This window comes from Mustela lutreola, chromosome 12 (assembly GCF_030435805.1).
Source record: "Mustela lutreola isolate mMusLut2 chromosome 12, mMusLut2.pri, whole genome shotgun sequence".
NCBI lineage: Eukaryota > Metazoa > Chordata > Mammalia > Carnivora > Mustelidae > Mustela > Mustela lutreola.
This window is the reverse complement of record NC_081301.1, coordinates 33,144,547-33,168,124: the sequence shown is the minus strand read 5'-3', so window position 1 is coordinate 33,168,124 and position 23,578 is coordinate 33,144,547. Positions and strand designations below refer to the sequence as shown.

General features: G+C 47.9%; 1 protein-coding gene across 1 annotated transcript in view; it reads left to right on the top strand.

Annotated features, from left to right (window-relative positions):
- Window positions 1-23,578, top strand: part of TMOD1 (tropomodulin 1) — an 83,302-nt gene that overhangs the window by 29,928 nt on the left and 29,796 nt on the right. Inside the window, exons 3-4 of the mRNA XM_059141481.1 lie at window positions 9,902-10,058; window positions 17,398-17,517. Of these exons, the coding sequence (XP_058997464.1) occupies window positions 9,902-10,058; window positions 17,398-17,517 (277 nt within the window). The remainder of the gene's footprint in view (window positions 1-9,901; window positions 10,059-17,397; window positions 17,518-23,578) is intronic.

Here is a 23,578-nt window from a genome sequence, read left to right as displayed (position 1 = left end):
ACACAACTTCCCCAATCAGATGTCGATATTCTGAGTGCCCCCACCATTCAGTGTCTGTTCAGTTGAATGGAAATGAATAATTACTCCTTATGATGATGAAACTAACAGGCAGTAAGCTGCATCTGTATGGAGTTCACACCTTTATTCTGAGGCTTGATGCTAAAAAGGCTTTTGAACTTCATTTGAGAGGAGAATCCGAAGTCAGAGAACACCAAGTGCATGGTCTGTGGCTTCACAGCCCTGGGATGAGAACCTAGGTTGTCAGTCAGGATGCTGTTGGTGACAAGTGTAAGAGACTGAAAATAATGTGACATGAGCAGTGGTTTATTCATCCCTCAAGTTTGAGCCCAGAAGTGGGCCTTTTAGGGCTTGTATGGAGCACAGCTCCCCATGCTTCCCAGGCTCCCAGATTCCATCCAGCTCATCTCTGGCTAGCCCTGGGGTACCATCCTCACCCTTGTGGTCCAGGGTGGTGGCCGTCATAGCTGCACACGAGACATCAGACAAGAGGAAAAGGGGAGAAAAAGGAAAGGAAAAAACCATATGTAACCAACCTTTAAGGAAGGTTACTAGAACTCTCCACTGGACCCTTCTTATTGACCATGGCTTCGTGACGTCACTCACCCGACCTGCAAGGGAACCTGGGAAAAGTAGTCTTTAGTCTCAGAGGCCTTGGGCTCAGCTCTAAGAGTAGAGTGCTCTTGGTGCCAATGAAGGGGAGGTATGATATCGGGGACTGTCTAGAGACTGTCACTGTGAGTTTGCCAGCTTGATGGCCTGAGGTCCCACTCTGCCAAAAGGTCCAAGGCAGAGCTGGGAGGAAATGAACCACATTCAGGCCCTTAAAGAAAACATCCCATGAGGCCAGTCTGCATATCCCAAAACTCCCATCTGTGAACTGGCCCCATCCTGGACACCCCCACCCTGGCACCTTTCATATGTCCCCTCCCCCAACTCTGCCTGGGAAGCAGTCAGGTGGCCTTGACCACAGGTGTGATGCTGACCTGGAGGGTGTCCACGTAATACCAGCCTTCCCCAGCGGGAGCAGCAGGGCCGTGTGGGTGGGGACTATTCTGAATACATGTTCTTAGTGCCCAGTGCTTGGGGCTGGGGAGGCGGAGAAGACGAAGATACATCCCACTGGGTCTCCCTGGGGAGAGAGACATAGCGTGCTCCAAGACAGAATAAGGTAACATTATATAAGCACGGGCAGGATGCCTAGAGGAGTTTGGATAGAGAATTTCCAGATCAATGTGGGGAGCCCTGCAAAAGCCAAACAGGGTGCCCAGGGGAAGGACTTTAAAAGACAAATGCAGGGGAGGAGACAGGAGGTAATGCCAGGCAGAGGGCACGGCCTGTGCATAGGAATGGCAACAGGAGAGCAGGGTGCGGCTGTGGAATGTGGAGCAGCCCAGAGAGGCTGGGACCTGGGATCCTGGACGATGGGAAGATTGGGAGGCTGGAGCAGGTTAGGGTCAAACTGAAAAGTTCTCTGTACCAGGCTGATCAATTTGGCTATGACTCTGTAGGTTAGTAGAGGCCCTGGACATCTGTGAGTGGACTGGGGTGCGACCTGGTCGGACGCTGAACTTGGTGAGGTCCGGCTGGCTGACAGGAAGGGAAAGGAGTAAAGAGGGAGAGGTGCAAGCCAGGAGGCCAGCCTGGAGGCTGCTTTCATGCTCCCAGCTGGAGCCATGGCAGCTTGAACAAGGCCAGTATGCACGGGGTGGGACATTTCAGGACCCTGCAGCTTCACACTCCCCCAGACAGGTTGTGCCCCTCGTTCTGCCACACCTCTGTCTTTGATGTGCTTTCTATCCCCTGTGACACCCTCCCCTTGGTCCTCCTGCCCTGGCTTTTTCCTGCCTGGAACACTGGGGCCCACCAAGCTTGGGAACCCCCTCCTCCAGGAAGCCAAGGGCAATCACTCATACTTGGACGTGCGTCTCCCCTGCAACTGTGAACCCCATGGAGCAGGATCCCAGATTCATTTTCTCAAGATGCCCAGGTCCCAGCACAGCAGTGAAACTTTCTTCTTGTATGTAAGGCAGAAAAAGAGGATCAGAACATGGGGAAGGACAGTTTGGCCCAGCTTGTGTTGTGAACACCAGAATGAGATAAAGTATGCGGTTATGACCAAATGTGCTGTTAAAACCATAGCTACTGGACTTGGACCACAGAGTTACCTTTGGATGTCAGCTCTAATGCCCTAGAAGAGTTGGCTGGGGAAGATAGCGACTATTGGGTTTTGCTGGTCCTACAGCAAGGTCAGGGCAGTTGAGCCGAAGGCTTGGATCTTTCCAGAAAGAAAGAGGAAAGGGGGAGATGCCCCGAGTGTGTTGGAGTGGCACTATGATTGAAGAGGGAGGGGCACTTAGAGGTTGGGCCCCACTTGTCCCCTCTGTGCCTGGGGCATGAGTGGTGTGGCCCCCTTTGCTCCTGCTACACTCTCAGGGTAAGTCCCCCACGTGTGACAAGAAAGCTCTGTTGATGGGAGGCCTGGGTTGGTTAGGCAAGGCATCTGCCTTTGGCTCGGGTCATGATCTCAGGGTCCTGGGATCGAGCCCCACATCCGGCTCTCTGCTAAGCGGGGAGCCTGCTTCTCCGTCTCCGTCTGTGGTCTTGCTCTCTCTCTCTGATAAATAAATAAAATAAAAAAGAAAGGAAGGAAAGAAGAAAGAAAGAAAGGGAAAGCAAACATGCAAGCTAGCTTGCTCTGTTGAAGCCCCACCGAGAGATTTCTAGTGGAATCTAGAAGCTGCTGGTGCTCCGTATCATCCAGACCCAGAGGGTCTACAGGGCCTCATTTTAACCGAAAAAAATCTTCAAGTCCAGTTAAAAAAATTTAAAAATTTTATATATATATATATATATTTTGTTTTTGTTTTTGTTTTTGTTTTTCCCCACTACCTTGTAAAAGTTAATGGTGTGACTGACTGGCCTATAAAATGTTTGTCCTTCCCGATGTGATGGGCAGGGGTGGAGCATCTAGGATAGGTTTAGGTCATTTAAAATGGGAGGGGGAAGGAAGTCAGTGGGCATTTGGGGCAGTTTAGCCTCCTGAGTTTCACTCTTACCCCAGGACAGGAGCTCCATGCTTCGAGGCCTCCGTTTCTCCATCTGTAAACCGAGACTGGTTTGATAAGGAGGTGAGCTCTGGCTTTCTAACACTTGGAGAGGAGGCCTGGTTCTCATATGGCACCACATCTGGTTTCCAGGGTCTGTTCCTAGAGGAAGGCTGTCAGGTGGGATGGAACATTTTCTGTGGCTTGGAAGTCAAGAGTCCCCGGCTCTTGGTCCAGCGGATGACGTCAAGCCAGGCCCTTCCCCCCCAGATCCTCGGCTGCCGTAGAGATACTGTCCTCTGTGGCCCGTTCTCTGCTGGGAAGTTGTGTGGGCTTCAGTCAGAGCACAGGAATCCAGGATCCTGGAGCTCGGACCATGGTGGGGGGTGGGCACCTCTCATATTCCCTTGACCTTAGACATGCTTTATTTGAGAAAAGTGATATAGCTGTTTATTAATTTGGCCACTATGAAGAAGCAGAGGAGGGTACATTTTATGTATGATCAAACACCGGCCTGGAAAGGGTCACACTGATCCTTAGGCATGCAAATTATATAGAGTGTCGTCTGTATGTAAACTCAGACTTTCTGGCTCTTTCTGTGCCTCAGTTTCCTCAACTGGAAATGAAAGAATTGGTCTGCAGGCTCTCTTAGAGGTTTGCAGCCCCTTTAATACTGTGTGTGTGTGTGTGTGTGTGTGTGTGTGTGTGTGTTGCCCGAGTGTTGTGCGTGTGTGCATGTCTGAACAAGTCCACAGTGGTCCTAGCTGGGATGGCTTCTGACGTAACCCTAACTATCTATAGCAATGATAATTGTGCAAATACTTGATATTTGGCCTTACTGGCCCCTGTTGGCAGGATATTAGTGCTCCTTACAGCCCTGTTAAGGATCCGTCAAACTTTACATTGTCCTTTGGACAGCTGGACTCCAGAGCGTGGGTGTGCAAGTCAGACTAAGATGATAACCTGCCAAGATGCACATCCAAGTTTTAATTTTCCAGCATTTAAAAGGAAGTCACCATTTAAAAACCCATGAGTGGGGGACCACAGGAAGAGCTCACCTAATTTTTTCCTCTATGATTATTTCTAAAGACCTATTAAAAATTTCATGGGTTTTTATAATTTTTAAAACCACTACATTGAAAACTCATGGATAGACCTCTTTCTTCCTCTGGTCCAGAGCCTGACATGGGCAAGACACTCGAGTATCTGTCGAATAAATGAGTGAATATGTTGACTTTGTCTACACTGAGTTCTAGTCTGATAGGAATCTTAGATCAGATGTGGCAAAGTGGCAGACCACAAATCCCATCTGGCCTGCAGATGTGTTTTCTGTGATCTGAACATTGCTTTTAAAATATTTGCACTTTGTATCAGCATTTAAAAATCAAGTGCTTTCACATAAAGATGAGCAGATCTAATAGCACCACCCATATCCTCACACGGAGATAATTCTGGAACTGGATAGCGAGGCACTGGATAACCCAGTGTGCCCCAGTCCCCACCACTCCCAAACATCTCCCACATAACATTGTAGCCTCAGATCGAAGAGCCGTCCTCATCACAGGAGTACCTTTCCAAGTGTAAGGAGGGGTGTGAATACAAGCTCTGGGTCCTAGGGACTGAGCTCGTCCTCCCGAAGCAAACCTCACCCCTCACCAACCTGTCTTTGGGGGGAAGACGCATGTGTGGCATATGCCTGTCAGAAACTGTCCCCCTCAATGTACCACTGATGTGTGGCCTGGGGGAGCCAGACCGATGCTTCCCTCAGAACTAACCACAGAAAAGGACGTGCCCAGCAGATTCCCCTGAACACACTTGAAGATCAGGAGAACAAGACAGTTTTCTTCAAGGTTAGAGGTTCCGATGACCACGGGCACCGTGGAAGTAGACAACCTTCACCTGCAACAGAATGGCTAGCCATGGACTGTTGTTTGCGGGTCAGTGGAGCTGACCCCCGTTTAGGATCTTAATTAACTCAAAAAGTGAAAACAAGACAGAGTTCTCCATGCAGGCAGTAAGGGACACTCTGCTCTCATTCTACTCCACTTCCTCCATTGACCTTCCCTCTCCCCAGTTGCTCCAAATTAGAGATCTCTTTGCGGGGTCCTGGCCCTGCCTGTTAGCACACTGCCTGGACACATGGGGTGTGTGTTGAATGACCAAGGAACACAGAATGAAAGAGACTTGTCCACTCGTACATGTTCACCTGGTGTTCTCCTGGTCAGAACCACCAACGAAATGGTTGTGGGAGCTCTTTTCCTCATCAATAGGGTAGCCTGTATCTGAGACTCGGTTTTAGGTTCTAAGACTTTTGAGAGATCCAAGGCAGTATTTTCTCACCCACTGAACTTCTCCATAACTAATTTACACAGTGAGGCTCACCACTTCATCAAACAGGACACCATTTTAAATTTGGCCAGCTCTGGCCAATCTCACCATCGCTACCAGCCACAGGCTCACAAAGAGTTTCCTGTCCCTGGCAGTCCCTGGTGGTTTAGCTCCTGCATCAGCCATTTTTATAATTTTCCCCTAGATAACATATGCCTTTTTTTTTTTTAAAGTAGCCTCCACACTCAGCATAGAGCCCCATGTGGGGATTGAACTCACGACTCTGAGATCAAAATCTGAGCTGAGATCGAGGGTTGGCTACTTAACTGACTGAGCCAGCCAGGCTCCCCAACATATGCCATTTTAAATAACAGCTTTATTTGAGATGTAATTCACATACTGTGAAATTCACCCACTTAAAGCGTACAATGCAGTGGGTCTTATTTTTTGTTTTTTGTTTTTTTAGTATAGTCACAGAGTTGTACAACCTCACACAATCAACATTAGAACATTTTCATCGCCTAATAAAGAAACCCCTATTTCTCTCTAGCCTTCCCAGCTTGAGGCAGCCAATCATCTACTTTCTGTCTCTACAGATCTGAAGCTTCATATAAATGGATTCCGATATTGTAGTCCTTCGCCTGGCTTCTTGCACTTAACACGATGTGTTCAAGGTTTTGCCTATGTTGTCATATGTATCACTGCTACATTTCTTTTTATCCCCAACTAACGCTCTGTTGTATGGCTGTACCACATTCTGTTTATGCACCCATCATTTGATGGACATTTGAGTTGTTTCAAGTTTTTGGCTACTCTGAAAATACTACTGGGCTACTATTCCCACCAACACTTGTGATTATCTGTCTTTTTTACTCTAACCACCCTGGCAGGTGTGAAGTAGTGTCTCATTCTAGGTTTGACTTGCATTTCCTTGATGGCTAATGACGTTGAGCATCTTTTCATATGTGCATTGGCCATTTTTATGTCCTCCTTGGAGAAACGTCTATTCAGATCATTTGCCCATCTTTTTTTTTTTTTTTAAAGATTTTATTTATTTATTTGACAGGCAGAGATTACAAGTAGGCCGAGAGGCAGGCAGAGAGAGAGGAGGCAGAGAGAGAGGAGGCAAAGAGAGAGGAGGAAGCAGGCTCCCTGCTGAGCAGAGAGCCCGATGCGGGGCTCGATCCCAGGAGCCTGGGATCATGACCTGAGCTAAAGGCAGAGGCTTTAACCCACTGAGCCACCCAGGCTCCCCCATTTGCCCATCTTTAAACTGGGTTACTTATCTTATATTTTGAGTTATAAGTGATCTTTATATATTCTGAATACTATACCCTTATCAGATAGATGATCTGCAAAAATTTTCTCTCAAATTGTGGGTTTCACATTCTTGCTAGGCTCCTTTGAAGCATAAACATTTTTATTTTCGATGAAGTCATTTTATCCATTTTTTCTTTTGTTGCTTATTGTTTTAGTACCATATCCAAGAAACCATTGCCCAATCAAGGGTCACAGAGATTTATGCCTATTTTCTTCTAAAAGTTTTGTAGTCTTAGCTCTTATATTTAGATCTTTGATGCGCTCAAAGTTAATTTTTATGTATCATGTGAGATCATGTGCCATTTTTGAAAACAAGTTAAAATGATAAATAACCAGGAGTTTAAGAAATATGCAGCAGTCTGCATATTTTTAATTGAATATAATGTTATGTTTTATTAAGTATATTACTTAGTGGGAAAAAAAACTTTAACCCTAAAGAGGTTATAGTCTCAATATTTACTTTAAAAATCCAATAAACAAAGTTAGAAATGGCCTTTGATATTTTTGTTTCTTAAAAAAAATCAACTGCTTTCAGTGAAGATTTAAATCAATGAAACCATACTTTAACCTGATGAATAAGTAATATTTTAAAAATACATTAGAAAGATCTTCATTCCCCTATTGTGATGATATGGGCTTCAATTTAGTAGTAGTTCTCAGTTAGCGGTGATTTTGGCCCCCACCCCCAGGGGGAATCTAGCAGTGTTTGGAGATATTTTTGGTTGTCACAACTTGGAGATGAGGTCCGACCAGCATCCATTAGGTCAAGGACACAGATGCTGGCCTATAGTTGACAATGCCTAGAACAGCCCCCACCACAAGGAATCATCCAGCCCCAAATGTTAATTGTGCCAAGGTTAAGAATCCCTACTTTAACGAAAGCAGTGGCCGCTATCAGATATATTCTAAAAGAGATGTGAGTTTGCAAGCCCTTTCCCCCTCAGTTCTAGCCTTGTGGGTTTCTCCCATCTCTGAGCTTTTAAGGGCCAACACGTGCCCCAGCACCTTACAGCAGCTGTCAAAACCCTTTACAGTGACAACAACCTATCAGGTCTTTTACTGTGGGGATCGTTGGGAAAACGCTTGCTTTCCGTGCTTTATATTTGCATGTCTTCATTTTTTGAATTTTGAGATCTATTTGGATAATACATCTCCATTTCAACATACATGTTTGGGTAACCATCTCCTGTTAAAATGAATTCCATCTGACCAGAAGTAGCAATCTGTGAGCGCTGGGCGGTGGGCTAAGCACTCTTCCTGCATTAGCTCAACAAGCCTGAGAGAGCTGATTATTCACATTTTATAGCCTTAGAAACTGAGGCCCCGTGAGACGAGGCGACCTGCCCATGCTTGTACAGCTAGAGTCAGCCCACGTCAGGCCAGGGCGTAAGCCTGTCGGGGTGGTCAACTGTGAGCTGCAGGCATGTCACAGAGAATCTGGTTTACTCCCCGTGGGTAATCACAGACAGAGGTTTATGGGACAGTTAGGTGGTTCTCTCTCTCACTTGAATCCCCGCAAGTGCCCCACCATGGGAGAGAAGGTGTGGACATGCCGCTGGCCACAGCAAACCCCATCTTGCCCGGGCCATGCCCACAGAAGTTGCCTCCTCTGTGGGCCTCATCCGTCCATCATCCAGTGTGTCATGGTGGACAGTACCTGAGGACGGCTGCTTCAGGGAAATTGGGGTGTCTGTGGCATCATTTATCTTCTTGATGCTCACCCCCAAATCAGTCATGGCTTGATTTTCTACCTACTGGCCATCCTTTGGTAACATGTTCCAACTCCCAGATGTCTTTGCCGATTCATGGTCCAGGTCCATTTGCACTCAGGGGCCCGAGGGGAGCAGCCCCACTGTGGTAAATGGTGGTAAACCTTCTTGTGAAAAATCATACTAAAGTAAAGCAGTGGTCTTGTCTTCCTGAGCTTTCGCTCTCGGTGCCCAGGCCCACAGCTGTCTTCATATACCTGATGTCATCCCCATCCCCTCCCGGAGGGGGCTTTCCAAAGGATCCAGACTGTGTGGGAGTGGCCAAAGCTATGCATTTTGATGGTACAGAGATTGGAGGTGGGAAGGCTCTCTAGCTTAGCTGGCTTGGGGGCTGCGGCAAGAAGTGGGGTGAGATTCTATTCCCCTCTGCCTTCCTGGTATCCTCCGCTCTCCCTGAGTGAAAGTGGGGTGGAGAGAGAGCAATGACTAGAAGTGAAGACTGCCCTCCTCCCCTGCATCTGAAGAAGGACCCTGGTTTTTGTTCTAGATCTATCCCCAAAACTCCTTGGGCAAATCTTTCCTTGCTCTGGGCCTCAGTTTCCTCTTGGAGGGCAGCTGTGTGCACTAGAAAATCTCTAAGCATCCTTGCAACCACAGACTTCTTTGAATCTCTAAGGCACAGGGAGGGCTGAGGTGAGGGAAGCCTACGTGACTCAGATCTACCCTGACTCTAGTCTGCTTCGGAGGCAAGCCCACACCTAGAAGACTAACCATGTTTGAAGAAGGAACACGGGGATTGGCTGATGCTATCTTTCTTGAGACACCCATCTCCAAGGGCGACGTTCAAAATATTTAACAGACAGAGTGGCCTGCGCATGGCCTGTCAGCAGGGTGGAAAGAAGCCGGGAGGGCTGGCCAGGGCTGCAGCCCGAAAGCACACCTCGTCTCACCACAGCTCTGCTGAGCCTTTCTCCGCTTGGTTATTGAGTCTCTTGCTTCTTGCCCCACTCTGCATTCAGGGACCTAACTCACGGCCCTCGGGGCTGCTTCTCACCTCAGCCACTATAGGTACAATAGCTGTAATTATCCTGCATCCAAATGCCAACATAATTATATTTACATTCTTAGAGGGCCCCTTTACGCCAAGCCCTGTGTCGGCTTCCTCCTCACCCCCTTGCCTTCAGAATCATCGAAGGCTTAGAGACTCTAGACAATGACGACCTGGATCCTAGTCTAGCTATGGCCCTCATCTGGTGGGTGACCTTGGACAAATCCCTGCCCTTCCTGGGTGTCAGATCCCTCACATGGAAATGAGTGACCTGGATTGATTTGATGGGCTCTGAGGTTGCATGGGTCCAAGAAGAATTTGGGGAGAAATGCAAATCTTCAGCTGCTGACCACTCTCTTTCTCTTTATCTCTCTCTCTCTCTCTCTCTCTCTCTCTCTCTCTGTCACCCGGCCCCACAACCTCCACTATAGAATGCACTGCTGCCTGCAGGCCTGAGGCAGAAGGATCAGACCACCAAGGCGCCCACGGGCCCCTTTAAAAGGGAGGAGCTCTTGGATCACTTGGAAAAGCAAGCAAAGGAGTTTAAAGACCGAGAAGATCTGGTCCCCTACACAGGGGAAAAGAGAGGTACTGAATACTGTTGCTCTTATAATTGCATCACTGTCAAGTGCCACCTGTATGCAGGCCCTGTGCTGAGCCATGTGTGACTGGGCCTCCTTGCCCTCATGCCTGCCCGGCCCAAATTCACAAACCCAACACCAAGGGCATCAACACATAATGTAGATTTCATTAAGTTTTGGGTAAACTAAGGAAAACGTGTTACATACCCAGACCAGCAAAACTTTCCCCTAAATCCCCTTTAGCCAGGGTGTCCTGATTGTTTTTCACACAAATGTAGACACCTTTGAAAATGAAAGTGAAAACTATTAGTCATGACATCAGGACATAAGGCCTGTGCAAGGCCTGTGCTGTGCCAACTGGGAACAAGGTCACCTCCCTCTGCCCTCAATGTCCATGCCCATTCCCCAGTGCTTCTCTATTTGTCCTTCTAAGATTCTCTGCCCCAGCAGAAGTGATCTAGAAGACTGGGAAACAGAGAGCGTTCCCTGACTGTCCAACCCTTCCAGGACTACCCCTTATACTCCAAACCCTTCTGCTGTCCTCTTGGATTATGTTTACCTTGGCTCACCCCATTGCTGCCCCACACCCTCCTTCCTTTACTCACACATCCCAAGCTCTTTTCTATCTCAGGACCTTTGCACGTATTCCCTCTTCCTGGACCGCTGCTCCGGCTGTCTGACTCCATGCTGTCTTGTCTTCATGGCTAGCTCTTCCTCCCCTGTGTAAGAGGCTTAATGGTTAGAAACACAGCCTGGTTTACTAGCTGCATGAGCCTGAGCACATTTTTCAGTCTGCTGTGCCTCCATTTCCTCCTTTGCGAAATGGGGATGAAGAAGGTACTATTACCAGCCTTGTGAGGTTGTTATGAAGGTGGAGTTAAGATACCTGTAAAGCACTTAGCCAGGCATCTGGCCCATAGCACATGCTTTTAAGTCCTACCTATTACTATCCGTTTGCTCTCAACTGTGCTGTCTTCTCTTTTAGGGGAGCCTTTCCCATCCACCCCAGTGAGGACATGCAGTCCCTTCAGCTCGCCCTGGGTTCTGCTCCATCTCAGGAGCCTGCATATGTGTCTTTCAGAGTGATTTCCACTTTAACGTGTTCTCCTTATGTATCACTCATCTGTCCTACTGGCTGTAAGTCCCGCAAGGCCAGGGACTCAGGCTGGTCTTGCTCACCCAGCACCCCCAGCACCCAGCACAGGGCCTGGTGGTCTACAGCAGGGCTCATAGAGAGTTGTTGAATAAATGAGTTAAAGTTAAGTAAGTCCACAGGGAGTCTTGTGGGCTGCTTCTTCACACTGTAAGTCCCCCAGCTACAAGGACCACATCTGTCTGGCTCGTCGTGATATCTACACCTAATAAACACTAACACGTGGAAAGTACCTGATAAGCATTGGATTGAATGACACCGTTAATTCTGATCAATTACTTCATTGTGTAGTTGCTTGTTTGCAGTTTCCTCCATTCTCCCCGCCCCCCAGACTATAAATGTGCTGAGCCCAGAGTCCAAGTCTATAGCATTTGTCTCGGTGTCCCTGTTGTGTGATAAATAATCAAATAAAAAAGCAAGCAGGGGGGTGCCTCATGGGGAGGAGGTCGAGCCGTCACAAACCCTGGACTTGGAGCTTAGTTCAGATTTTACAGAAACTTGAGAAGTTCAGGCAAGCCCAAGGGGCATTTGGGTTACAGAATGTCTGGAGGATGGTGTGGCCTGAGGCATGCTGGGGAGGGTGCGGGAGGAGGAGGCCTTGACCATAAGGGCCGGGTGTGCCCGGCTGAGAGAGTGGGCATGAGAGGTTTTTGGGCGAGACACTTGTGCCACGAGGGGCGAGTCCCACGCAGCAGACAAGGATAGAATCTCTGGATTTCGTGCAGCCTTATGGGGCCTCCTGTTGTCCTACTTGCACCTTTGAAAAATGGGGACACCGAGAATCAGGAGCACACCTGGGTGGACTATGGGTTAGTCATCGCATGGCCCCATGGACCCGCCACCCTGCAAGGGAAGGAGCTGGACATGGCGGGTGGGGGTGGGAAATGGAATCTGGGCGGTACACAGGCCCATCCTGCTGCCCCTCCCGTGGAATGCTGGCCTGGCGTGGAGCCGGGAACAGCTCTCCAGACTCCTGGAGCCGGCCGGCCTTCATGAAAAACCATGCTGACCCAAGGAGGGCAGCTAGAACTTCTTTGTTTGCACATAGTGACCCGTCTCAGAGACTCACCATCATCACCACTACCACGATCATCCTCATCAGAAAGTATTTATGTGATGACCGTTGGAGTCTTTACAGTTTGAATAAGTGAGGGTCTCAGCAGAGTGTTGAGGAAGGACACTGCTGGCTTGATGGGGCAGACTCAAGGCCATGGTGTCCAGCCCTCACTAAGCATCTCTTTACCCAGTGCCGGACCTAGAACTAGCCAAGGTTGAGGGGAAACAGCACCCCCGTCTCTGCAAGACCAAGAAGAATGCAATGGAGCCATAAACTGGCACGAAGTTCTAAGGAATCTGGACTTTCATTCACTCTCGCTCAACTGGGAGATCAGAATAAAGCTTCATGCAGGATATTTTTAAGGCAGAATTATACTGAATTCTTCGTGCAGATTAGATTTGACTACACGTGTGGAGGAGAAAAGTAAAATAAGAGAGATTTAATCAAGGAAAAGCTTTAACTTTCTTTTGCTTAGCTATAGGGGTAGGCATTCTGGGCTGGTTGGGCATCTTCCTTGAGATTAGCAATCAAGACCTTCTCCAGTTTTTCATTCTGCCATCCCTGCATATTGTTTTTCAACAATATGTCCTTGTTATCGTGGTCCATATTGGCTGCTGAAACTCCAGCCATCATATCCACATTCCAAATAGTAAGATGAAGGAAAGGAGGAAGTCCAGACCCCCTCTTGTGTCTTAGAGCCACTGCCCCTGCTGGAGGCACCTGCCACAGGGGTGTAAGGAACCACAGGTCTGACACATTTATTGAAGGGCCAACCTACTCATTGCATCATTCATTTTTATAGCAGATTTTCTTTTTAACCATTTGTTCCCTTTGCATGTTTTGTCCTTTTCCAGTTTCACCAGGTCTAGGCTCCCACTATCGCCCCACTTCTGGCAATTCTCAATCAATAACCAAAGTGAACTTTTTTTTTAAATTGAAGTAAAACAATAAAATTCATGTAACATAAAATTAACCATTGTAAAGTGAGCAATTCAGTGGCATTCAGTGCATTTGCAGTACTGTGCAACCCCCACTTCCATATAGATCCAAAACATTTTCATCACTCCAAGATAAAAACCCATACCCCATAAGCTGTTACTCCCCAGTCCCTGCTGTCCCCAGCCCCTGGCAACCACTCATCTGTTTCTGTGGCTTTACCTCTTCTGGATAATTCCTATGAATTAAATCATAAACTATGTGACTTTACGTGCCTGGGTTCTTTCACTTAGCATGTTGTTTTTGGCACTCACTTGTTCCCTTCTGTGACTGAACAATATGACACAATTTGTTTATCCATTCATCTACTTACTAATGAACATTCTAGTTGTTTCCACCTTTTGGCTACTGAGATTAGTGTTACTATGAACATTCCTGTACACGTAGTTTTTTGAGTACCTGTTTTCAAGTCTTTGGGGCTTATAATCCCAGGAGTGGGATTCCTGGATCATGTGCTAATTCCGTGTTTGCACCACTTTACACAGTCACCAGCAATCAAAAAGTTTCCAGTTTCTCCACATCTTTGTCAACATTTGTTATTCTCCATTTTGGTTTTTACTCTAGCCATCCTTGTAGGTGTGAAGTGGCATCTCACCGTGATTTTGATTTGCGTTTCCCTAATGCGGAGCATCTGTGCAGGTGCTTATTGGTCATAAGTATATCCTCTTTGAGGAAAAGTATCTTTTTTTATTAACACATAATATATTATTTGTTTCAGGGGTACAGGTCTGTGATTGATCTGTCTTACACAATTCACAGCATTCACCATAGCACATACCCTCCCCAATGTCCATAACACAGCCACCCCATCCCTCCAACCCCTCTTCTTTCCAGCAACCTTCAGTTTGTTTCCTGAGATTAAGAGTCTCTTATGGTTTGTCTCCCTCTCTGTTTCCTCTTGTTTCAATTTTCTCTCCTTCCCCCATGATCTTTTGCCTTATTTCTCAAATTCCTCATATCAGTGAGATCTTATGATAATTGTCTTTCTCTGATTGACTTACTTCACTTAGGATAATGCCCTCTAGTTCCATCCACATCACTGCAAAGGAAAGATTTTGGTGTTTTTTGATGGCTGCATAGTATTCCATTATGTGTGTGTGTGTGTGTGTGTGTGTGTGTGTGTGTGTGTGTGTGTATGACATCTTCTTTATCCGTTCCTCTGTTGATAGACATCTAGACTCTTTCCATGGTTTGGCTATTGTGGACATTGCTACTATGAACACTGGGGTACACGTGCCCCTTCAGATCACTACATTTGTATCTTTAGGGTAAATACCCAGTAGAGCAATTGCTGGATCATAGGGAAGCTCTATTTCCAACTTTTTGAGGAACCTCCATCCTGTTTTTCCAGAGTGGCTGCTTTTGAAGAAATATCTTTTAAGTTCTTTGTCCATTTTTAAATTGGGTTGTATTTCTTTTCATTGTTAAGTTGTAAAAAAAAATTTTATACATATTCTGGATTCTAGACTGTATCAGATATGTGATTTCAGTATGTTGTCTTTTTACTTTCTCAATATTGTCCTTTGAGGGACAATAATGTTAAATTTGGATAAAATCCAGTTGACCAATTTTTAAATTTCTGTTGTCATATCTAAGAATATGTTGCAAAATCTAAAGTCATGAAGATTTTATGTGTAGATTATATGTTTTTCTTCTTCTAAGGGTTTTATAGTTTTAACTATTATATTCAAGTCGATCCATTTTCAGTTCATTTTTTTGTATATGGTGTGAGATAGGGGTGCAGCTTCATCCTTTGTGTATGGATGTCCAGGCCCAGCACTTCTTTTAAAAAAAACAACAACATACATTTTATTTGTTTCTTTGTTTATTTTAGAGAGAGAGTGAATGAGAGAGTGCAGTGGGAGCAGCAGAGGGAGAGGCAGCGAGAATCTTATGCAGACTCCACACTGAGTGTGGAGCCTGACAAGGGACTTGATCTCATGACGCTGAGATCATGACCTGAGCCAAAACCAAGAATCAGATACTCAGCTGACTGAGCCACCCAGGCACCCCCGGTACTGCTTCTTGAAGAAACTATTCTTTCCTTCCTTGAATGGTCTTGGTACCCTGGTCAAAAATCAATTTTCCATGGATGTGTGGGTTTATTTCTGGACTCTCTATCCTATCCCATTGTCAATATGTCTATCCTTGTCAGTACCACACTGTTTAAATTTGCAGTAAGTTTTGATGTCAGCGAGTCCGAGCCCTCCAGGTTTGTTCCCTTTAAGATTATTTTGCCTTTTGGGGGACCCCTTGTGATTCCTTATTAATTTGAGAAATAGCTTTTCTATTTTTACAAAAAAAAAAATAAGAAGTGGGGTGGACATTGGAATTTTGGTAAAAGTTGCCTTGAATCTGGAGATTGCTTTGGGCAATATTGCCATCTGAATATTGTCTCCCAATCGACAAACTTGGGATATTTTTCTATTTATTTAGGTTTTCCGTAATACCTTGTGACAACGTTTTCTAGCATTCCTTGCACAAGTCCTTCCGTTCATTGGTTAAATTTATCCTTAAGCATTTATTCCTCTGGATGCTACTGTAGGTGAAATGACCGTTCTAATTTTCCTTTCAGGTTGCTGCCATTCAGAAACCCCACCACCCGTTTGTACACACTGAACTTGTTTTACTCTGTAACTCACTCAGAGCAGAGTTTATCAGTCCTAACAGCACATTGTCAAATCTTTAGGGGGTTCTGCATATTGGATCATGTCTGCTACAATCAGAGATAATGTTACTTCTTCCTTTCCAGTCTGGATGCCATTTTTTTTTCTTGTCCATTTGCTCTGACTGGAACTTTCAGTGCACATTTAACAGCCACGGTGAAGGCAGGTATCTTTGCCTTGCAGCTGGTCTTTGGGGCATGTTTCCTTCCTCTGTCCTGTAGACCAGCTTGTAGACCATCATCTCAGTGAGGCCTTCCCTGACCACCCGACCCAAAAAAAAGCCACGCTCGACTGGACCCCAGCCTGGAACTTCCTAGTCTTTTGCTCTGCTTTATTTTCCTCCACAATGCCTAAGGCCATGCGATATCTTTGCATGATTGTTTACTGTCTGTCTGCTTTCACTAAATCGTGAATGGATCAGTGCTCCCCCTCCCCTTGGCTGCTAGAAGGGTGCCTGGCACTTAGGAAGCACTCGGTAAATATCTAGTGCAATGAATGAATGAATGAATGAACGAACGATGAACGAATGCAGTTTTCGTACATGGAATTACATTGTTCGTGCTCTTTTACAGACTTGCTTTTTCTCACTTTATATCCTGCTTGTCCTTCTTCGTAAGTGAACATCTCCATCATCCTTTATAATCGGTGTGAGAACACCATCGTGTAGACGTCCCGTAATTTCTTCAACAACCCCCTATTGGTGGTCAGCGCAGTGACCGTCCTTGTGCGCCTCTTTGCCCCCTTGTCCAGTCATGAGTCTGACACTTTAAAAATATAATGTCCCACGGGGCGCCTGGGTGGCTCAGTGGGTTAAAGCCTCTGCCTTCGGCTCAGGTCATGATCTCAGGGTCCTGGGATCAGGCCCCACATCGGGCTCTCTGCTCAGCGGAGAGCCTGCTTCCCCCCCTCTCTCTGCCTGCCTCTCTGTCTACTTGTGATCAATCTCTCTCTCTCTCTGTCAAATAAATGAATAAAATATTAAAATATATATATATATCTATATATATATATAATGTCCCATGAGGCAAGGATACATTTTTGCTCCCTATTCTTTTAATAATCTGAGTGTATTTTGTTTAGAAATGTTTCTAAATTTTTCTCTCACATCCGAACCCTGGGTTAGGGTATCCCATAGCCTGACATTCAATTAAAGTTTTTTTTTGTAGCTTTTACCTGCCTACAGGTTGTTTTGATTAGCAACGAGTGTTTTTCACTAAACACTCTAGTTGGACTAGAGTCTAGTTGGACCAAGATCGAAAGTGCTTATTTTCAAATGTGAGAGGTGCTTTGTTGGAGATCTTTGGTTCTTGTTCCTTGGGGAAGTTCGGCATTGGGTCCCCAGAGGGAGAAGCCTGAAGGGAACTGTCTCAGCCCTGAGGGACCCACAGTGCTCTGGGACAGTCCTCTTAGGGCCATCAGCAGAGTTTGCCCCAGCAGAGTCGCCTGCCCTGTAACAGGCACTCGTGTTTTGCAGGAAAGGTCTGGGTCCCCAAGCAGAAGCCAATGGATCCCGTGCTGGAAAGTGTGACCCTGGAGCCGGAGCTGGAGGAGGCTTTGGCAAACGCCTCAGATGCAGAACTCTGTGACATCGCAGGTAAGAGGCTTTCCCGAAGCTTCGCCACATCTTCCACAAGAGTTTGAACTGCCTTTGCAGGGACTCTTAGATGGTTTATTGCAACATGAACACATTTTCCATTTCTAAAAAGGACTTGGGGAGACAGAATAATATTAACTATATTATTATTCTCCAGAATATTAAGACAGAAACCCAGGATCAAAAACCAAAGTGATGGCATTGGGAGGGAGACAAACCATAAGTGACTCTTAATCTCACAAAACAAACTGAGGGTTGCTGGGGGGAGGGGGTTTGGGAGAAGGGGGTGGGACTATGGACATTGGGAAGGGTATGTGCTTTGGTGAGTGCTGTGAAATGTGTAAACCTGGTGATTCACAGACCTGTACCCCTGGGGATAAAAATATATGTTTATAAAAAATAAAAAATTAAAAAAAAAAAAGAAAAATGCAAAAAAAAAAAAAAAGAAAAAAACCAAAGTGAAGAAAAGAGAAATAAAACCACCCAAAACTGTCACTTCACGGAGTCAGTTGTGGCTGCCATGAGAGCCCAGCCCAGAGCGATGGGAAGCCTCCCAGAGAGGGCTAGCACAGGTCCTCCACCAGCCGCAGCACCAAATCCTGCCCAAGCCACTGGCGAAGAGTGAACAGAGGGGGGCAGGCCGAGGGTGTGAAGGCCTGGAAGGGTTATGAAGGGCCCTTCCGAGGCTCAGAGATCAGGCTTTGAGGAGCTCGCCCCTCATCACGGATTTGTACAACACTGTCCATCGCAAAATGTTTCCATACAACCTTCACACTCAGCCCTTCATCTCCAGAAGGTGGCCTGCGATTCAGAGCCCTTTGCCACACTTGTCTCCTTATTATGGTCTAGTACCTGCCCTGTGTACCCTGAGTTCTGTCCCTGCTGAGGGTTGGACTCGGTCTGCAGCCAGCACCCCACACACCTACCGTGGTAATCCTTCCTGGCCTGGAGGGTGGGAAGGGGCCTTTTCATTCTGCAAACTTGGGAGCTACTAACCACCAGCCCAGATAACGACAGGAGTGTGGATGGGGGGAGAATAGACTCAGGGCAAGTGGGAACGGGAGAGAAAGGGTAGAGTCAGCTGTGATCGTCCGGCTGTGACACTGAGGTTGGGGGAGGAGTCAGGAAGGTTCCAGATTTCTGGCTCCAGGAACTAAATGGATGATGGTGCTATTAATGAAGGTGCGTATAGTAGTGTGCTTGGGCTGCCATACACAATACCACAGGTTAGATGGCTTAAACAACAGAAACTTGTTCTCTCACAGTTCTCCTAAGACTAGAAGTCCAAGATATTGGTAGGTTTGTTTTTTTTTTCTGAGCCCTCTCTCCTTGACTTGCAGGTAGCCACAGGTCACTGTGTCCCTCTGTGCGTGTGTCTCCCCGTGTGCCTTCATACATCCTAATATCTTCTTATGAAGACACCCGGCAGATTGGATCAGGGCCCACCTTAACAGCCTTCTTAGAACTTACTTTACCTCTTTCAAGACCTTATTTCCAAGTACAGTTGCAAATTCTAAAGTACTAGAGTTACCACTTCAACATGCAAATTTTGGAGGGACACATTTCAGCCCATAACAGTGGGAAGACAGAATGAAGGCTTGGGGTGGTGGGAGACCCAGAGCTGTGAAGCCACAGGGCTAGGGGACTTGGCTTCCAAAGCTGTCTTCTGCCTGCTCACAGCCTCCGGCTTCTCGTGGGCGTTGTGCATGAGTCCTGGTGACATTCATGCTGGGGAGTGGGAAGGGGGTGGCCTCCCATCTGTAATGGAATCATGAGGGGAGGGACAGTGAGAAGACACCATATGACGCGAAGTCGGCCTGGTGGTCAATGCCAGGCTGCAGGGACCCGAGGAGTGCGTGATGGGGCGAGCCAACATGCAGATTCTGAGTCCAAACCACCATTTTCCTCAGGAGGGAGAACATTTGGGAAAGGCCACAGGGCAGTGGTCTGCAGGGTGTCGGGGCTGAGAGAGAAAGGCCTTCATTTGGCCGTGAGCCAAGAGCCACAAAAATCCTATTAGAGTCCTCCCGAGGCTCCCTTATTTCCAGCAAACCATCTCCATGGTTAGGGGTCCGCCCGACTTCTATTAACCCGGGCAGCTGGGGGCAGGCTGGGTGTCACTTGGGTCCGGCCTCTCCACTCAGACTTACCCTGGGGCTGTTTTCATCCCGGCCCTCCTCCTCTGATCACCCTCCGTGATGTCACTGCCCTCATTAGGCAGCTCAGAGGGATTATCGGATGACTCCCCGGTCAGAACCGCCAGTTCCTGGGCCAAAATAGAAGTGCAATATCGTGCTACGTTTCTGGGCTGGTTTCTTGAAACCATTTCCCTTTATTTTTGTTGGCGCGGCTAATCGTTATTATCTGTTCATGAGACCGTACCCTTCCGTTGTCCGGAGAGGACAGGGGGAGCTGTAAGGCAACACCAGTATCAACTGGCTAACCTTGGGCGCCGGTCACTGTGAATCAGCCGTTTGAAGGGGTGGCAGGGGCTCCAGGGAAAGAGGGACGGAATATTTGCTGACCACCTCCTTATGGCCCAGGTGCCCTGGGAGTGGCTTCTAGAGCCTTGCTGCATTCCTTGACCACAACAATCCTAAGAAGTAAGGCTCACTGTTGTCCCTGTTTGATGGATGGAGGAAGGAGGCAGTGACATTGAATGCTTTGTGGGGCTTGAACATAGGCAGCTTCCCCAGAGGGCACACTTCTCCAGAGAGCACCAGCCACCACCATGCAGATGATGCCGTCCTCTGAGGGGACACAGAGGGTGGGCAAGAGGGGGTTCACCCCCACGCCCCATGGAGCCCAGTGGGGGGAGGGTGGGGCCACATTAGGAAAGTCTCTGTATGTCACAGGAAGGCATTGACCCGTTAGGATCTGTGGGGCCATGGGGACTGTTGGGAGAGGCCAGAAGAAAGCAGAGGCTTAGGCAAAGGTGGTGGTGTTTGGAGGACGGGGGGATGGAGGAGGCTGGCCCCAGGTAAGGTAAAGGGCTTAGGTAGAGCTGGATGGGGACTGTGTCTGAGGTGCAGCTGTCCTAGCACTGGACCCGAAGCCAAGAGGCCACAGGAGGTTGAGGCGGGAGCTTGCATGAGTGTCTGGTGTGGCAAGCCAGGGGTTCAGATCCCTTCTCAAGGATGGGGTTGCTGAAGCCATGAGTGTGGGTGACCCAACAGAGAAAGGAAAGTAAGGAGAAGACGGCATACAGTCTGCGGGACATCTCTGGTGTTGGCGACGTGGCTCCCAGGCAGAGCCTCCCATTAGCTTAGTTTAGGTTCCCTCATTGACATACTTGGCAACCATTTATCCAGTGTCGTCCCACTGTGCGCCTGGCTCCAGATGAGCCCTGATAGAGCAGCGTGCATGGCGGCTAGTCCTTGCCCTCACAGAGCTGACGTTCAGCAAATACTTAGGCCAATAAGAAGTGACAAATGAGAGTGAGTGTCATCCCAAGAAAGGTCAGGGAGCAAGAAGGGGGCTGGGTTAGGTGCTGGGGCCGGGGGACATGAAGGTAGAGGCTGAAGCTGAGCCCCGAGGCAGAAGAGCAGGGGTGAGCTGGGGGGGGGGGGGGAATGGGGGAGACATGTCCCAGGCTGGCACACAGCAGGAGCAAGGCTCTGAGCCACTCCGGGTGGCTTGCTTGGCACACAGGCAGCAGGCTTGATGTCCAGCAGTGACAGGAAGATGTAGAGAGACACCCAGCAGATGTGTCATCCTGACTCGAGTGTGGCCTAGGGAAGGCAGAGCTGGGGACTCCCGTTTGTTCGTTTGTTTTCGTGTCTGTGCACCATTTGTGCCTGCATTCATTCGCATGCGGAGTCCACGGACATCATCAAGCTACTGTGTGCTCGGATGCATCAGATCCAGGCCCTGCCCTTGGGGGACCAGGAGGTGAGGAGGAAGACAGACCAGAAGCATATAAATTTTAACGTGAGAAGTGTGACCGCAGGGTAATGAGCAGAAGGGGCAAGCCCCTGACCGTGCTGAGTTCTTGGCTTGTGGCCTCGGCTTGTAATGCAGAGGCCACTGGGAGTCCGTGGCAAGCCCTTGGCATTATCAGTGCCCCCTCCCGCATCGGGAATGCGATCTTGACTCACCTTTAGGGAGGACCCTTCAGGTGCGGCAAGACTCCAAAGGGAATCGGCCTGGAAGAGTCTCTCCCTCCAGAAGGCCCAGTCCCCAGCCGCCCCCATGGGCAGTTGGTACCCCCAGCTCCTGTGATTCTCAGAGACAGTCTTGGCCGCCCACCCTGAGCGTCTGGGGTCCTCTCATATCCTTGGGCACTGGTTTTCCTCACATTCTGCCAGGGTCAGGGTGTGGCTTATCTAGGAGTAGTTTGACAGCACCCAAGTCCTGGGCCAAAGCTGGCTTCGCCCACCTGTTTCTGTGATGCAGGAAAACGCCTTCCCTCTGTCTGCCCAGGGCCGGCCAAGCAGTTGGCAGCTGGAGGGGCCCGGGATGTGTGCTGTGATCTCTCTGCATCCTAAGTGGAATTACAAACCAAGTGAACCCTGCCAAGGCAGAAGAGGAAAGAGAACTCGATGTTCTTTTTCAGAGTTCAAAAATAGTCCTTTTTCAGTTTTGAGGAAGATCTGGTCTTAAAAAAAAAAAAAGTCATGTTTCCCAGTGCTAAATTCAGCCGTGCCAATATCTACAAGGAATGAAGCGGCAGGCAATGTTGATGTGCTATTTTCCTCCATCATTCACTTGTGGCCACATGAGTGTGCAAAACCAAGCAAGGGGAGAGCCGTGATTAGGTGCCTGGGGCAGGCGGAAGGATTAGAGCCACCAAGCTCTGCTTTCTGCTCAGCAATGGAGATTTTGCATGGTGCATCCCCCCCAGCCCCCGCCCCAAGTACTTCCCCTCTCCTCTCTCCCTCCCTTCCTGGGGACTTTCCCTCTCTCTCTTTCTTTCTTCCTCTCCCTTCCTTCCTTCCTTCCTTCCTCAAACCCTAACTTCTTCTGAACTGCAAATAGTTTCATTTCTTCTGAGAACTGCTATTGACATGTCTGGTGCCTCCCAGAATAGGCGTGTTATCTGTCCTTGGAATTCTGGCATGGAGGGGACAGTTTACAACTTTGGAACTGCTAATGGCCTAGTTTGTGGAGGAGTTGATGGGAGGTCTCAGAAGCCAGGAGGGCCCTCACTGAGCAGGCTCTGACAAGCCATTTCCCTCTTGAGCCTGCTGGAAAACCAGAGGACCTGGCTGGGGGCTTGTTGTAAAAAATCAAATGGGATAAAAAGATGAGATGTTATACGTAACTAAGGAATTGTTGAACACTACATCAGAAACTAGCGATGTACTGTAGACTGGCTAACTGAACGTCATTTTTTATAAAAAAGAGAAGACGTTGCGTGACTACTAGGTGCTATGTGAGGGTAAGAGATTGGCATTCAAACATACTCCTTTTTTTAGGTGACAAGACTGGGGCCCAAAAAAGTGGAAATGTCCTGGACATTTTGGTGCCAAATGGGTGCCAAAGCCCAGCCTGGAGCCCAGGTCTCTTCCCTCTGTCCCCAGCCACTTCCTTGTACCCTTCCTGCCCCCCTTTCTGGACCATTATAGGAAGCTGGCACGAAGCCCAAAGGGCATTTTCCATCCCCTACCTCTCTATACCTCTCAGCAAGACCAGCCGGCCAATGATGTCACATCTTTGCTCTGATTCTTAGCAACCTTTCCGAATTTTTTTTCCAAACTGGGGTCCCAGCTGCAGCCCAGAACCACCATAAGCCACCACCTGCCACCAGCGCATTTGGGGATGGGAAAGAGCCAGCTCCAAAAGGTGGCTCCCGGTGAGCCACCTCCCCACTTCCCCAGCTGCTGACTCAGGCCATGGCCCTCACTGCCCACGTAGAAGCAGCCTAAATTAAAGCCTAGAGAGCTCTAAAAAATGCAGATGCCTCTCCCTATAAGTTCTCCGTGATGAACAGGAGAGTCTAATTTTAGCAGAGAAGATTCTTAGAATGTGAGAAACAGAAGGGCTTCGAGATTGGCTCATCCTGTGGTTCTCAGCCCCCACTGAGCATCAAAAATCATGCAAGGGAATTAAAAATATATCT